Consider the following 14,014-nt stretch of genomic DNA (forward strand, 5'->3'; position numbering starts at 1 on the left):
TCTCTCTCTCTCTCTCTCTCTCTCTCTCTCTCTCTCTCTCTCTCTCTCTGATTAGATTTTGAGCGCCTTGCTGCATAAATTTGCATATTAATTTCACAATGAGAGCAATGTAACTCCATTTGAAGGTAGTTATTGGATTGATTATAGACATATGATTATAGAATATCAATTTTCTGAATCTTAACCTCTGTAAAAGTTCCTGGGTTTTGAATAAAAAAACATGCAATCACTTAAAGTTTTGTTTTTGCTCTGTAATAAAATGAGGAAAAACACTCAGAGCTGAGACACACTGAATCTCTTCAGTTTCTTTATGGTTGATTTTAAATTTAAAAATAATACATATTTTGAATGCGACCGTTCCAACAAATTAAATGTGAACGCTTCAATCCAAGTTACAGCAACAAGTCGTCTGTTTCACCTGTTCAGCTGCGTCAGGTCGTCACTCTGACTGACTGGCTGGTTGACTGACTGACTGTCTGTCTGACTGGCTGGTTGACTGACTGACTGTCTGTCTGACTGGCTGGTTGACTGACTGTCTGTCTGTCTGACTGGCTGGTTGACTGACTGACTGACTGGCTGGTTGACTGACTGACTGACTGACTGACTGACTGTCTGACTGACTGACTGACTGACTGGTTGACTGACTGACTGACTGACTGTCTGACTGACTGACTGTCTGACTGACTGACTGGCTGGTTGACTGACTGACTGACTGGCTGGTTGACTGACTGACTGTCTGTCTGACTGGCTGGTTGACTGACTGACTGACTGACTGGCTGGTTGACTGACTGACTGACTGACTGACTGACTGACTGGCTGGTTGACTGACTGACTGACTGGCTGGTTGACTGACTGACTGACTGTCTGACTGGCTGGTTGACTGACTGACTGGCTGGCTGGTTGACTGACTGACTGTCTGACTGACTGACTGACTGTCTGACTGGCTGGTTGACTGACTGACTGTCTGACTGGCTGGTTGACTGACTGACTGACTGTCTGGTTGACTGACTGACTGGCTGGCTGGTTGACTGACTGACTGACTGTCTGACTGGCTGGTTGACTGACTGACTGGCTGGCTGGTTGACTGACTGACTGACTGACTGTCTGACTGACTGACTGACTGTCTGACTGGCTGGTTGACTGACTGACTGTCTGACTGGCTGGTTGACTGACTGACTGGCTGGCTGGTTGACTGACTGACTGACTGACTGACTGTCTGATTGACTGACTGACTGGCTGGCTGGTTGACTGACTGACTGACTGTCTGGTTGACTGACTGACTGGCTGGTTGACTGACTGACTGACTGTCTGGTTGACTGACTGACTGGCTGGCTGGTTGACTGACTGACTGGCTGGCTGGCTGGTTGACTGACTGACTGACTGTCTGGTTGACTGACTGACTGGCTGGCTGGTTGACTGACTGACTGACTGGCTGGCTGGTTGACTGACTGACTGACTGTCTGTCTGACTGACTGACTGACTGGCTGGTTGACTGACTGACTGTCTGTCTGACTGGCTGGTTGACTGACTGACTGACTGGCTGGTTGACTGACTGACTGGCTGGTTGACTGACTGACTGTCTGTCTGACTGGCTGGTTGACTGACTGACTGTCTGTCTGACTGGCTGGTTGACTGACTGTCTGACTGGCTGGTTGACTGACTGACTGTCTGACTGGCTGGTTGACTGACTGACTGACTGGCTGGTTGACTGACTGACTGACTGACTGGCTGGTTGACTGACTGACTGACTGGCTGGTTGACTGACTGACTGACTGACTGACTGACTGACTGACTGACTGACTGACTGGCTGGTTGACTGACTGACTGACTGACTGGCTGGTTGACTGACTGACTGACTGACTGGTTGACTGACTGACTGACTGACTGACTGGCTGGTTGACTGACTGACTGACTGACTGACTGACTGACTGGCTGGTTGACTGACTGACTGACTGGCTGGTTGACTGACTGACTGACTGACTGGTTGACTGACTGACTGACTGACTGACTGACTGACTGGCTGGTTGACTGGTTGACTGACTGACTGACTGACTGACTGACTGGTTGACTGACTGACTGACTGACTGACTGGCTGGTTGACTGACTGACTGACTGACTGACTGACTGGCTGGTTGACTGACTGACTGACTGGCTGGTTGACTGACTGACTGACTGACTGGTTGACTGACTGACTGACTGGCTGGTTGACTGACTGACTGACTGACTGACTGACTGACTGACTGGCTGGTTGACTGGTTGACTGACTGACTGACTGACTGACTGACTGACTGGCTGGTTGACTGACTGACTGACTGACTGACTGACTGACTGACTGGCTGGTTGACTGACTGACTGACTGACTGACTGACTGGCTGGTTGACTGACTGACTGACTGACTGACTGACTGACTGACTGACTGACTGGCTGGTTGACTGACTGACTGACTGACTGACTGACTGACTGGCTGGTTGACTGATTGTCTGACTGACTGACAACACTTCACCTTTCAGAATTCACTGAGAAACCTGTACAGTAATATTTAATATAATATATATAATATATAATATATCTTACATTAGCCAAATTTCCATTATAAATATAGTTATGGAAGTTTAAAAAAAATGTCAAGTTGAAAGAATACTGGAATTTAGTTTCCTCTTTGTAGTTTTTGTATTTTGAGAATACAAAAGACATTTCATTTAAATAAATGTCCTGACAGCAGAGGTCTGTCAGGACTCACCTGTCAGCTCGGGACTCACCTGTCAGGACTCACCTGTCAGGACTCACCTGTCAGGACTCACCTGTCAGCACGGGACTCACCTGTCAGCACGACGGGACTCACCTGTCAGGACTCACCTGTCAGCTCGGGACTCACCTGTCAGCACGACGGGACTCACCTGTCAGGACTCACCTGTCAGCTCGGGACTCACCTGTCAGCACGACGGGACTCACCTGTCAGGACTCACCTGTCAGCTCGGGACTCACCTGTCAGGACTCACCTGTCAGCTCGGGACTCACCTGTCAGCACGACGGGACTCACCTGTCAGGACTCACCTGTCAGCTCGGGACTCACCTGTCAGGACTCACCTGTCAGCACAGGACTCACCTGTCAGCTCGGGACTCACCTGTCAGGACTCACCTGTCAGCTCGGGACTCACCTGTCAGCTCGGGACTCACCTGTCAGCACGACGGGACTCACCTGTCAGCTCGGGACTCACCTGTCAGGACTCACCTGTCAGCATGACGGGACTCACCTGTCAGCACGACGGGACTCACCTGTCAGCTCGGGACTCACCTGTCAGCACGGGACTCACCTGTCAGCTCGGGGCTCACCTGTCAGCTCGGGGCTCACCTGTCAGCTCGGAGCTCACCTGTCAGCTCGGAGCTCACCTGTCAGCTCGGAGCTCACCTGTCAGCTCGGGACTCACCTGTCAGGACTCACCTGTCAGCACGACGGGACTCACCTGTCAGCTTGGAGCTCACCTGTCAGCTCGGGACTCACCTGTCAGCTCGGAGCGCTCACATGAAAGAGGCGGGGTTTGGAACAAACAGCCAATCACATGCAAGCTGGACAGATCCAGATCAGACAGTTTGGATACGATCAGATCAAAGTATTGATCCCTGTGAGGAAACTAGACTGTTGCAACGGCAAAAGTAATATGATTCAGCGGAGAAAAGGATACAGAATATATGCGCAAAACTATAAAAAGAAGTAATAGAAATAGTTGAAAATAAAATAATAATCAAACAATAAAAGCCATAGACAATAAATAGACCTAATTATAGGATTATATAAGCCCTGATATATACTGCTGACATTTCCAACACACGGGTATCAGAAAGAAATGGATACTAACATTGTGTTCTTCTCTCAAGAAGAACAAATATTATTATTATTACAATTATAATGAATAAATGGCAGCACTACAAAATAAGAGTGAAAAGTAACATTGTTTCTGCTACCCAGGAGAGAGGATCACAGTGGGTAAACTTTCCATTGAGAAAATATTTTGTGGACACACTGAGGCTGTAAAAAGATTTTCTCTTCATGAAGTCGGCCTCGTGTTCTTCGGGGCTCGGTGTGGGATCTGATGAACCAAACGTTGGGAATCCAATGAAAAAAAAACAGCGCTATTAATATGCAACAGTAAGTTTCATTGATAATATGGTCAGTTAGGTAGCCTACCTGCTGTAGCTCAGATATAAGTTATGGAAAGCAAAGTGATTCTGGTGTAAACACGTCGCCCTGCAGGCAGAACTTCAACTCTCTGTTCAGTCAACACTTTCCTTTATTACTTGTCATTTTCATTTGAACGCAGCATTTTTGTCCATATCGGGATCCTGTAGGAATGCTGACGTCCTGTTTCCAGAGAGCTGATTGGTCAGGAGGCCTTTCATCCGTTTTGATCCGACGGCCTGAACCGAAGCCGCTCCGGAGCAGGTTAGCCCTGCAGCAGGTTACCATGGTTACGTTATCACTGCAGCAGGTTACCATGGTGACCTGCCCCGGTTAACAGTGAACCACCTTCGTGAGACCGAACAGCCAGAGTTAACCCAAAGTTAGCTGCTGACACTGATCTCTGGATCCTGCTTCAAATTACAAAAACACTCATCCAGTCTGCTGATCCCTGAGCAGAAATCTGGTTTTGATTTTAGAGGAAAGGAGTTTGGATGGAAGCAGGCGGATCATCGTTACCGCTCCCACACTGTGGCACTTTTTACCCTTTTGGAGGGGAAAACGTGGACCAGCAGCCGGTTGCACCGGCTGAACGTACGCTCTGTCCTAAGTTAGGTGTGAAGTCAACACTGTTGGTTTGACACTGAAGCGCTCGGTGTTCAGCTGCACCATGAGACTGAAGAACATCTGAGCTGGTCCAGCATGAAGGAACCAAACCAGAACACTGTGCAGTCCACTCTCACCTGCCGCTAAAATCAAGTTCTTAAAAATAAATTATAAATTTACAAACACATCAACAAATAGGTACGTTATATAAAGTAGGCTATAAGGATTCATTTTAATTTGCCTCCTATGCTACCAGCCATCTATATGTAGCCTACAACTATAATTAATAGTGACATCAAGCGGTTTAACAGAGCAAGCGTTAGGCATTTCCCCTCAACAGGGTGGAAAGAAGTGATTTGTTTTATTGATGGATAAAGAAAATTGTAAACTTGTTATTCGTCAGTTCAGTGACCTGAACACTTTCTAAACGTTTGTTTGAGATGATCAATAGATCTGAACACATCCGATTCGTTCAACAAGGAGCACAGAACAGAATGTAGGTTAGTTCATTTCACCTTTAATAAAAAAAAAAAGAAAACTAAAATAAAAATCTCAAAATTAAAAAAAATTACATGGCAAAACAATAGACTTTCTTCTTCAATGATTATGAGAATAATCATGGTCGCAATGATGATACAGTAGAAGTAATAATAGTCACCATAATAATAATAATAATAATAATAATAATAATAATAAGAACCATAATAATCATAATTGTATCTTTTCTGGTTTACGTCCCACCAGCAGAAATCACTTCCTGTATTATAGACATTATGGCAAGCGTGTCACAGGCCGGGGGCGTGGCACTCGTCAAAATATTTTCACACTTAGCAAAGAACCCCACATAGCACGACAGAAGAAACAGAATCACAGCTGGTACGATTCACAGCACTGCTTGGAAAAGAAAACAGAACATGCTCCATATCGGTTCCGCGGTTCCTCCGGTCCGGCGCTCCGACCGGAGGAACGGCCGGAAAAACACGGCACTGCAAAGTTTGGCAGTTTTTCCTTTTCTTACTAGAACAGAAAGTGAAGTCGGCTGTGTGTGCGGAGCCGCTCACACACACCGGGTGCAGCTTCAACAACGCATGAGGAAAAGAGGAAAACGAGCTCCTTCACTTCCCTGACTGAAAAACTTTTTGTGGTTTTTTTTTTGTCCGACAAAAAGCGCATCGCTCTCCTGGCGCGGCTGACGCGTTCGCCTGCGCGGTTCGGGGGGAAACACGCGTGTTAAAGACGGGCCGACGGCAGTTAACACACATGTGGAAAAGCGACCCGAGATCTGCGCGGCCCCAAACTAGTCCCGGGCTCGACGAGTCTAACGAACCAACAGAGAGAAGGATCTAGCGATGAGGCGGAACGAGCGGATGAAAAGAGCGAAGGATCCGCTCGACGGAGGTGAAGGAGCGGCGAACTGAAGGGAAACGCTGCCGTCGCTTCGCCTCGTCTTCACGCCTCTCGGTGCGCCGCCTCGGCTCGTTTTGCCGCCGTTGTTAGAATTTGGTCCGTTGTAGTCAAAGGTCACGTGATGTCAAACGAGTTCTGGACCGTTCAGCAGGAGGAACGAAGAGCGGTGGGACCGTCCTGTCCGGCGCGGGACGGCGCTGCGGTATGAACTGCAGTTAATCATATCGCACTTTTAGCTTCCATGACAACATGTCAAATCTGCAATAGTGAAGATGTTCATCTAGAAGGCACACTGTAGTTTACAAGTCAAGATGCTGACAGAAGACAGTTGTGTTCCTCAAATTGAGACTAATAATCAGGATTAGTAATTGTGATCTGAATATTTAGCAAAAGTGCATTAGGTGCATTATTAATTGATAAAATAATTGGGATGAGCAGAGAAACGAGACGACGGACCAGAGGAACCGGCAGCAGCAGCGTTTCCCTTCAACAAGCGGCCGAGAGTTTGTGTTTTAAAGCAGAGGAGGATTCACCGGACCGACCGGACCGTGAACACATCGAGGAGTAAAAACACCCAGGATGCATTAGGGTTCGATCACCAGAGACGCGTCCGGCCTCCTGAACAGCAGCGGAGACTAACTTTACCGCACAGATCCACACAGGAACCGCCAGGCGAAGAGTTCAGCATCAGTTTTAAAGAACAGTAAATATCTTCAAGCAGGTGATGACAGAGGAAGAGAAATCACATTTTAATGTCCGGAGTAACGCGGCCGAATCCTTCTAGACCGTCCGGATAGGAGACGGCCAATCGGGTCCAGAGTTCAGACCTCTGGAGTACAAGTCAAAGTTTCAGGACTTGAGAGGAGACGGTCATGTGACTCCAGTTCCACCTCTGATATAAAGCTGGATGAGGATTCCAGGTTTACAGGGAAGTTTAACTCTAGAGACAGAAGACGAGGGAAAGACAGCGGCGCGGCGGCGTCAAAGTCCTGAAACATGGAAACGTTTTACAGAACTGACGCCAGGTTCAGGTTCAGAGTGAGAGAGAGCGAGGAGAGAGAGAGCGTGGAGAGAGAGTGAGGAGAGAGAGCAGGAAGAGAGAGCGAGGAGAGAGAGAGCGGGGAGAGAGTGAGCAGGAAGAGAGAGCGGAGAGAGAGAGCGGAGAGAGAGCGAGGAGAGGAGAGCGGAGAGAGAGAGCGGAGAGAGAGCGGAGAGAGAGCGAGGAGAGGAGAGCGGAGAGAGAGCGGAGAGAGAGCGGAGAGAGAGCGAGGAGAGGAGAGCGGAGAGAGAGAGCGGAGAGAGAGCGGAGAGAGAGCGAGGAGAGAGAGAGCGGAGAGAGAGCAGGGAGAGAGAGCAGGAAGAGAGAGCGGAGAGAGAGAGCGTGCAGATGCTGGTGAAATCGAATTAAACATCGTGCGTCTGAAGACGAGCGTCTTCCCCTCGCAGCGGCGCTGAGCGTCTTCAGCGTTTTCTCGGAGACGGCGTTCACTCCTTACACAGATCTCACTGTTTGTATAAGATTTACTTTTATGTTTCAAATATATATTTTTGTACAAGACTGTGATCTATCTGTAGAAACTGAGTTTCAAAAGACTTGGAGGAACAGAAGAGGTCCGGCGCTCGACGACGAACGCTGCCGCCGCTCTTCAGCTTGCCTGTCCCCCCCCCCCCCCCGATTGTGTGACCGATCCGTTTCCTTCCTCCCCGAGGCCCCGCCCCTTTCCTACACATTCTCCATTTTCGATCCCAAACCTTTCCAAAACCTCCCGGGCCGCTCCGGAGCCCCGCCCGCCGCCGCCGTCCCGCCCGGACAAACCGAGAAGCCGCAGCGCTCCCCTCCGACCCGCCGACACTTTGGCCTGAGGTTTTGCTTAAGAGACAAAGAGTATGCATCGCTAACGACCGACACGCGTCCCGCAGCCGGTTAAGAAAGAGCGTTTCCGACCTCGAGCGAGAGAGAAACAGAGAAAACAGATGGAGAAGATGAAAAAAAAAAAAATGGCGGCACGACAAATGGCTGAAGCAAGAGAGGAAGAACACTTCACCATCGGGAGTCGCATCAGACCGGCGAGCGTCCACACGCCCGCACCCCTCCGCCGGGGAATGTAAGTGTGTGTGAGTGTAGGAGTGTGTGTGTGTGTGTGAGCGTAGGAGTGTGTGTGTGTGGGTGTGTGTGTCTGTTCTAAGCGAGTGTGTGAAGGTTGGAGCTCCTAGCAGTCCTCGTCCTTGTCGTCCACCACTCCTTTGAGCCGCAGGCGGGCGAAATCCTCGAAGACGAAGTCGTCGTCCTGGGAGATGCTGCTGCTGCGGGGGGGGGGGGGGGGGGGGGGGGAGGAGAGGGGGGAGGGGGGAGGTATTTACTTCCACCACCATATTGTTGCCACCACACACCATATTCACCACACACCATATTCACCACACACCATATTCACCACACACCATATTCACCACACACCATATTCACCACACACCATATTCACCACACACCATATTCACCACACACCATATTCACCACACACCATATTCACCACACACCATATTCATATAACATGCAGGAACTTTAGGAAATGCAGCATCCAAACAGCTGCTGACTGAATCCACTGCAGCACTTTTAACTGCAGTATTTCACACTGTGTCCGGAGGGGCAAAGTCTGACTGTGCAGAATTCTGTTTATTCCTGAGACACAAATCTTTCTAGCGATGCCATTGGCTGCTAGAACGTAAACAACTTGCAAAAGACAAAGTTGTCTGTTGGACTTTGATTCCTCTGAAGCAGAGTGATCAGCTGGCAAGAAGAAGATACAGTTAAACCTAAATACTGATTTTATTTTAGTCATTTGAGAGCCGGTCTAAAACACTGGATCTACCAGCGCTGCGGTTCTGCAGGAACCTGGATCTACCTGCACTGTGGTTCTGCAGGAACCTGGATCTACCTGCACTGTGGTTCTGCAGGAACCTGGATCTACTGCTGCTGAGGTTCTGCAGGAACCTGGATCTACTGCTGCTGTGGTTCTGCAGGAACCTGGATCTACCTGCACTGTGGTTCTGCAGGAACCTGGATCTACTGCTGGAACCAAACGCTCTGCATGTTCCTCGATCAGCAGGATCCAGTTAGGAACGAGGATTTTAAAGTTTTTAAACAGGAGCAGGAGGTTCCGTCTCAGACAGACGGACACACGGGGATCGAACCTGTGGCATTATGGGTAGAGGAGCGCCTCCAGCCTGGGAGCGACCAATAATGTCATAACTGCAGGAAAACGTCATAACTTGTCAAAAAGTAATCAAATCCCCTCTGAGCCGAAAATGTAATAAAAACTGTGAATGTAATAAATTGCAGAATAATGTAACAAAATCTTCTGATAAATATTGTAATAACCTTTTTCACAATATTGTAAAAATGTATTGCATTATCCCACAGTTAGTAAAAAGCTGTAATGTAACTTATAATGTATTAATATTGACTAATAACAAACTGACTCTCATGCAGTGAGCAGCAGCATCAAGCTCAGCAGTCACTTCTTTTCTTTCTGTCCAAGCAACATTTTATCACATTATACAGCAATTCATCAGTTTTTACTACATTTTCGTGTCACTCAGAGACGTTTTATTATGTTTTGATAGTTATTACGATAGTTATAGTTATTATTACATGACGGGCTGCTGAGTCTTCACTGACCAACAACTGGGCTGTGAGAACAAAAACTATCATAATGACAAAATCTAATTTTCCTTTCACCACACTGCCCCAGGAAGCCAAACAGCAGTGAATCCTGTATGTGCTTAAAAGGTCAAAGGTCATGAGCAGAGTTTAGATTTCATGACAATAAAAAAAACACCAAGAAATTCAGTTAAATGAAGAACAGTTCAGAGACGCTGAAGAGATTTTCTCAGTTACTGCTGTTTGGCTTTGTGAATGGGACAAAAGCCACATCAGTGTGCATGAACTGTGTGTGTGTGTGTGTGTGTGTGTGTGTGTGTGTGTGTGTGTGTGTGTTGTACAGTAATGTCTTCAGACAGACAGACGGCTCAATACTCACTTTGTGTCAAATTCTATCAAATTGGTGTCGATGGGGGGATCCAGCTCCGGCACAGCTGTAACACACACACACACACACAAAATAGCATGTCAGATCGTTGTTTCCATGGAAACTGCCCCGGTGTCTCCATGGAAACTCCATGCATGATAAAGAAGGGGCGAGGACAGCAAAGGCCAGAGTCTGACATAAAGGCCTATAGATTAGAGGGAAAGTGTGTGTGTGTGTGTGTGTGTGTGTACTAGTGTTAGACTTGTGTATGAGGCTGATATTAGTGTTTTATTAATATGAGATATAATCCACCTGTGATAAGACGGAGGTTCCTCTGAGAGCTTTAAACATTTTATTTATTCATTTAATTGGTAGTTTCCCTACCATTGACTAGGTGTGTGTGTGTGTGTGTGTGTGTGTGTGTGTGTGTGTGTGTGTCCGGTCTGAACCCACCTGACTGCGGACGGGACACCGGCAGCTCCACAGGTTTGGGATGCATTAAGACGAAGGGAAGCTCCACCGACACGTCTCTGAGAGAGCGAGAGAGAGAGAGAGAGAGAGACAGACAGACAGACAGAGAGAGAGAGAGAGAGAGAGAGAGAGAGAGACAGAGAGAGAGAGACACAGACAGTCAGTCAGTCAGTCAGTGGCTGTCTGTCTGCAGCAGTCTGACTCAGGTCCTGGAGGCTCTGAAGCTTCCACTCTGCTGAACTCCTTCAGATCCGGACCGAACAGAGACCAGAGTCCCGACCCTCTGTCTGGTTTCTCTGGATTATAAGAACACAACTTTCATTTTTCTTTATCTTTCTTTCCAGGCATCAGAGATCAGAAGAGGACACATGGAAGATGGATTTGAGTTCTGAGAATAATCTCATCTCAATTCTGATTTTAAAGTTCTGATTTTATTCTCAGAACTCAAATCCATTTTCCACGAGGCCCTGATCCTCTTCAGTCAACTGAAATTATATCAAAACTGAAAATGAATTGCATTCTTATAATGAACTTTTCTTGTTTCTGGGCGTCTGAACTCATGAAATTGAGTCCGGTCCGACTTTTTAATTGATCTTTCAGATCAATTACTACAAACCACTTTTTGCATCTTTTGCAGATTTTATCTTTATCTTTTTATGTAATTTCTATATATTCTAATGCAATGTAATGTCTGTGTATTTTTATGTATTTTAATGTATTTTCTCTGCCTGTGCCTATGTAAAGCAGCTTGAATTGCTGCTATGTATGAAACATGCTATACAAATAAAGCTGCCTTGTCTATTTAAGACAAACACTGTCTGTAACTATCAGACCCTCGACTTCAGATACAGAACCACACAGCTGGGAGTGGATCCAGGACCCAGGTCCCAGGACCCAGGACCCAGGTCACAGGACCCAGGTCACAGGACCCAGGTCACAGGACCCAGGTCACAGGACCCTGGTCACAGGACCCAGGTCACAGGTCCCAGGTCCCAGGACCCAGGTCACAGGTCCCAGGTCCCAGGACACAGGACCCAGGTCCCAGGACACAGGACACAGGTCACAGGACTCTGGACCCAGGTCCCAGCTCGGATCCACACAGCTGGCCGGTCCACAGCCTCAGTCTGAGTCTCTGCATCACAGCAGGTAAACAGACTGAAGTCATGTGATCCAATATTGAGCCTTAAAATCTGATTCATCTTAATTAAAGCAGGTGGAAAAATCGGCGATAACTCAGTCTGATTCTAATGCAAATCAACTTATAATTTAGATTATTTGATTTAAAAAATGATCTTGAACCAAATCACTTTGATATTAGCGATCTGCCTCATTCTGATATCCCAAGATATTGATTCCTGTTTCCAGAAAACTGACAGAAACAGAAACAAGTGGAATCATCTGAACCTGAACATCAGACTCAGGTTCAGTTCAGACTGATCTGAAATCTGATTTAAATCACGTTTCAAACCACAGACAGACGAGGCTTCAATCTGATTTGCAGAAATCAGTTTCCGTGTGTGTGTGTGTGTGTGTGTGTGTGTGTGTGTGTGTGTGCAGATTTGAGCCTCATGATGTGTTCAGATGCAGATTCTCCTTGAGTTTATTGGTAAAGCTGATCTCAGATCAGACACATGAATATACAGGCTGGTCAGTCACATTTACCTCTCCAACACGCCACGCAGCAGCCTGGGGAGGGGGGGGGGGGGGGGGGGGGGGACAGACAGACAGACACACACACAGACAGACAGACAACAGACAGACAACAGACAGAGGGGGAGACACAAAAAGCCAAAAAAACAAGAGAGGGAAGATGAAATGAGGAGCTGAAAACACGAAGCAGTCACAAGCTGCTACAGCAGTAAATACAGTGAACAGCAGAGAGTGCAACCCAAAAGGGGGGATGATGCAGCAAGACATGGCAACCACAAACCAGAAAGGGGGATTGGGGGGTGCAGGGTTCCCACTGTGGCCCTGAAGTCCAAATCCGAGACTCTCATGAACATTACTGTTGTTGTCTAAAGGGGAAAGTGTCAAACCGACATCACAGCTGCTTAATTCTGCATTAATGACTGGAAATAAAGTCACATCCAAGTCAAACAGATGGAATAACGTGTTACAGCATTAGAGTGACTGGTAATCAGTAATATACAATTAAAAAAAAGCTGCTTTCACCAGCGATTGTATTGGATAAGTGACTCCAACACACACTGCTGAAAACTTAGAAAGGTCAAAGATCAACAGGTTGAAACAGTCTGTCCGTCTGATTCATCCTGCAGTCAGAACACAGAGTGACTCCTCCTGCACAAACAATCTGTGTTTTCATTTGCTTATAATGTAGAATCCATACAACTATATACAACCTGACTCTGACTTGTACTTTGATGACTTGAAAAGGTTTCTAAAGTCTTGACTTGAGATCTTGTGTTTGTGTAAATGACTTAGATTGAAAGTGATGAGATTTGTTCCAGCGGACGACTGAATTTAAATTCTGTTTTCTGAATTTGTATGGAATGATTGAATTTATTGAAGTTGAAACTGATTATAGAAATCAAACTCATGATGCTCTTACCAAGTTTTTATCCTATTAAAACCATATTGCATTGAAAAGTCCTAGATATTTAGTTTTCTTTAAGATATTAAATTGATACTGGACTCTTGATTTGTTCTGACTTGACTTGCTGTTCTACATTTAGACTTGAGACTTGACATTAATGACTTGGACTTGACTTGGTAATCTACATTTAGACTCGGGACCTGAGACCTGAGACTGACTTGGGACTTGAGCAGAGTTGACTTGGTCTCACCTCTGTGAGTCACAAATCTTTCTAGCGATGCCATTGGCTGCTAGAATGTAAACAACAATTTAAAAATGTCATTACAAAGTGACAATAATATAATTTGGATGGAGAGCTTGTGAAACTGTGATGGTCAAGAGTCTCATTAGTGATTACTACAGCAGAATAACATGGAGCTGATATCACCATTCATGTTCCTGACAGCAGAATAACATGGAGCTGATATCACCATTCATGTTCCTGACAGCAGAATAACATGGAGCTGATATCACCATTCATGTTCCTGACAGCAGAATAACATGGAGCTGATATCACCATTCATGTTCCTGACAGCAGAATAACATGGAGCTGATATCACCATTCATGTTCCTGACAGCAGAATAACATGGAGCTGATATCACCATTCATGTTCCTGACAGCAGAATAACATGGAGCTGATATCACCATTCATGTTCCTGACAGCAGAATAACATGGAGCTGATATCACCATTCATGTTCCTGACAGCAGAATAACATGGAGCTGATATCACCAT

General features: G+C 46.6%; 1 protein-coding gene and 1 long non-coding RNA gene across 3 annotated transcripts in view; both read right to left on the reverse strand.

Moving 5' to 3' along the window:
* Positions 1 to 5,284: 5,284 nt before the first annotated feature.
* LOC144541717 (uncharacterized) lies at positions 5,285 to 7,812 on the reverse strand. The gene is made up of 2 exons (XR_013506838.1): positions 6,849 to 7,812; positions 5,285 to 6,805 (listed from the first exon to the last, which is right to left on the reverse strand). It is a non-coding gene; the product is annotated as an uncharacterized LOC144541717 (long non-coding RNA).
* A 73-nt stretch (positions 7,813 to 7,885) lies between these two features.
* LOC139922596 (arrestin red cell) overlaps positions 7,886 to 14,014 on the reverse strand; it is an 11,787-nt gene continuing 5,658 nt past the window's right edge. The window contains exons 7-9 of one of the 2 annotated variants that reach the window (XM_078286573.1): positions 10,669 to 10,745; positions 10,228 to 10,282; positions 7,886 to 8,491 (exon numbers count right to left, since the gene is read on the reverse strand). In XM_078286573.1, coding sequence (XP_078142699.1) covers positions 8,401 to 8,491; positions 10,228 to 10,282; positions 10,669 to 10,745 — 223 coding nt within the window. In that variant the 3' untranslated portion in view covers positions 7,886 to 8,400. Of the gene's footprint in view, positions 8,495 to 10,227; positions 10,283 to 10,668; positions 10,746 to 14,014 lie in introns of both variants that reach the window. The other variant, XM_078286572.1, reaches the window with a different exon arrangement.

Source organism: Centroberyx gerrardi, chromosome 11, assembly GCF_048128805.1.
Source record: "Centroberyx gerrardi isolate f3 chromosome 11, fCenGer3.hap1.cur.20231027, whole genome shotgun sequence".
Lineage (NCBI taxonomy): Eukaryota > Metazoa > Chordata > Actinopteri > Beryciformes > Berycidae > Centroberyx > Centroberyx gerrardi.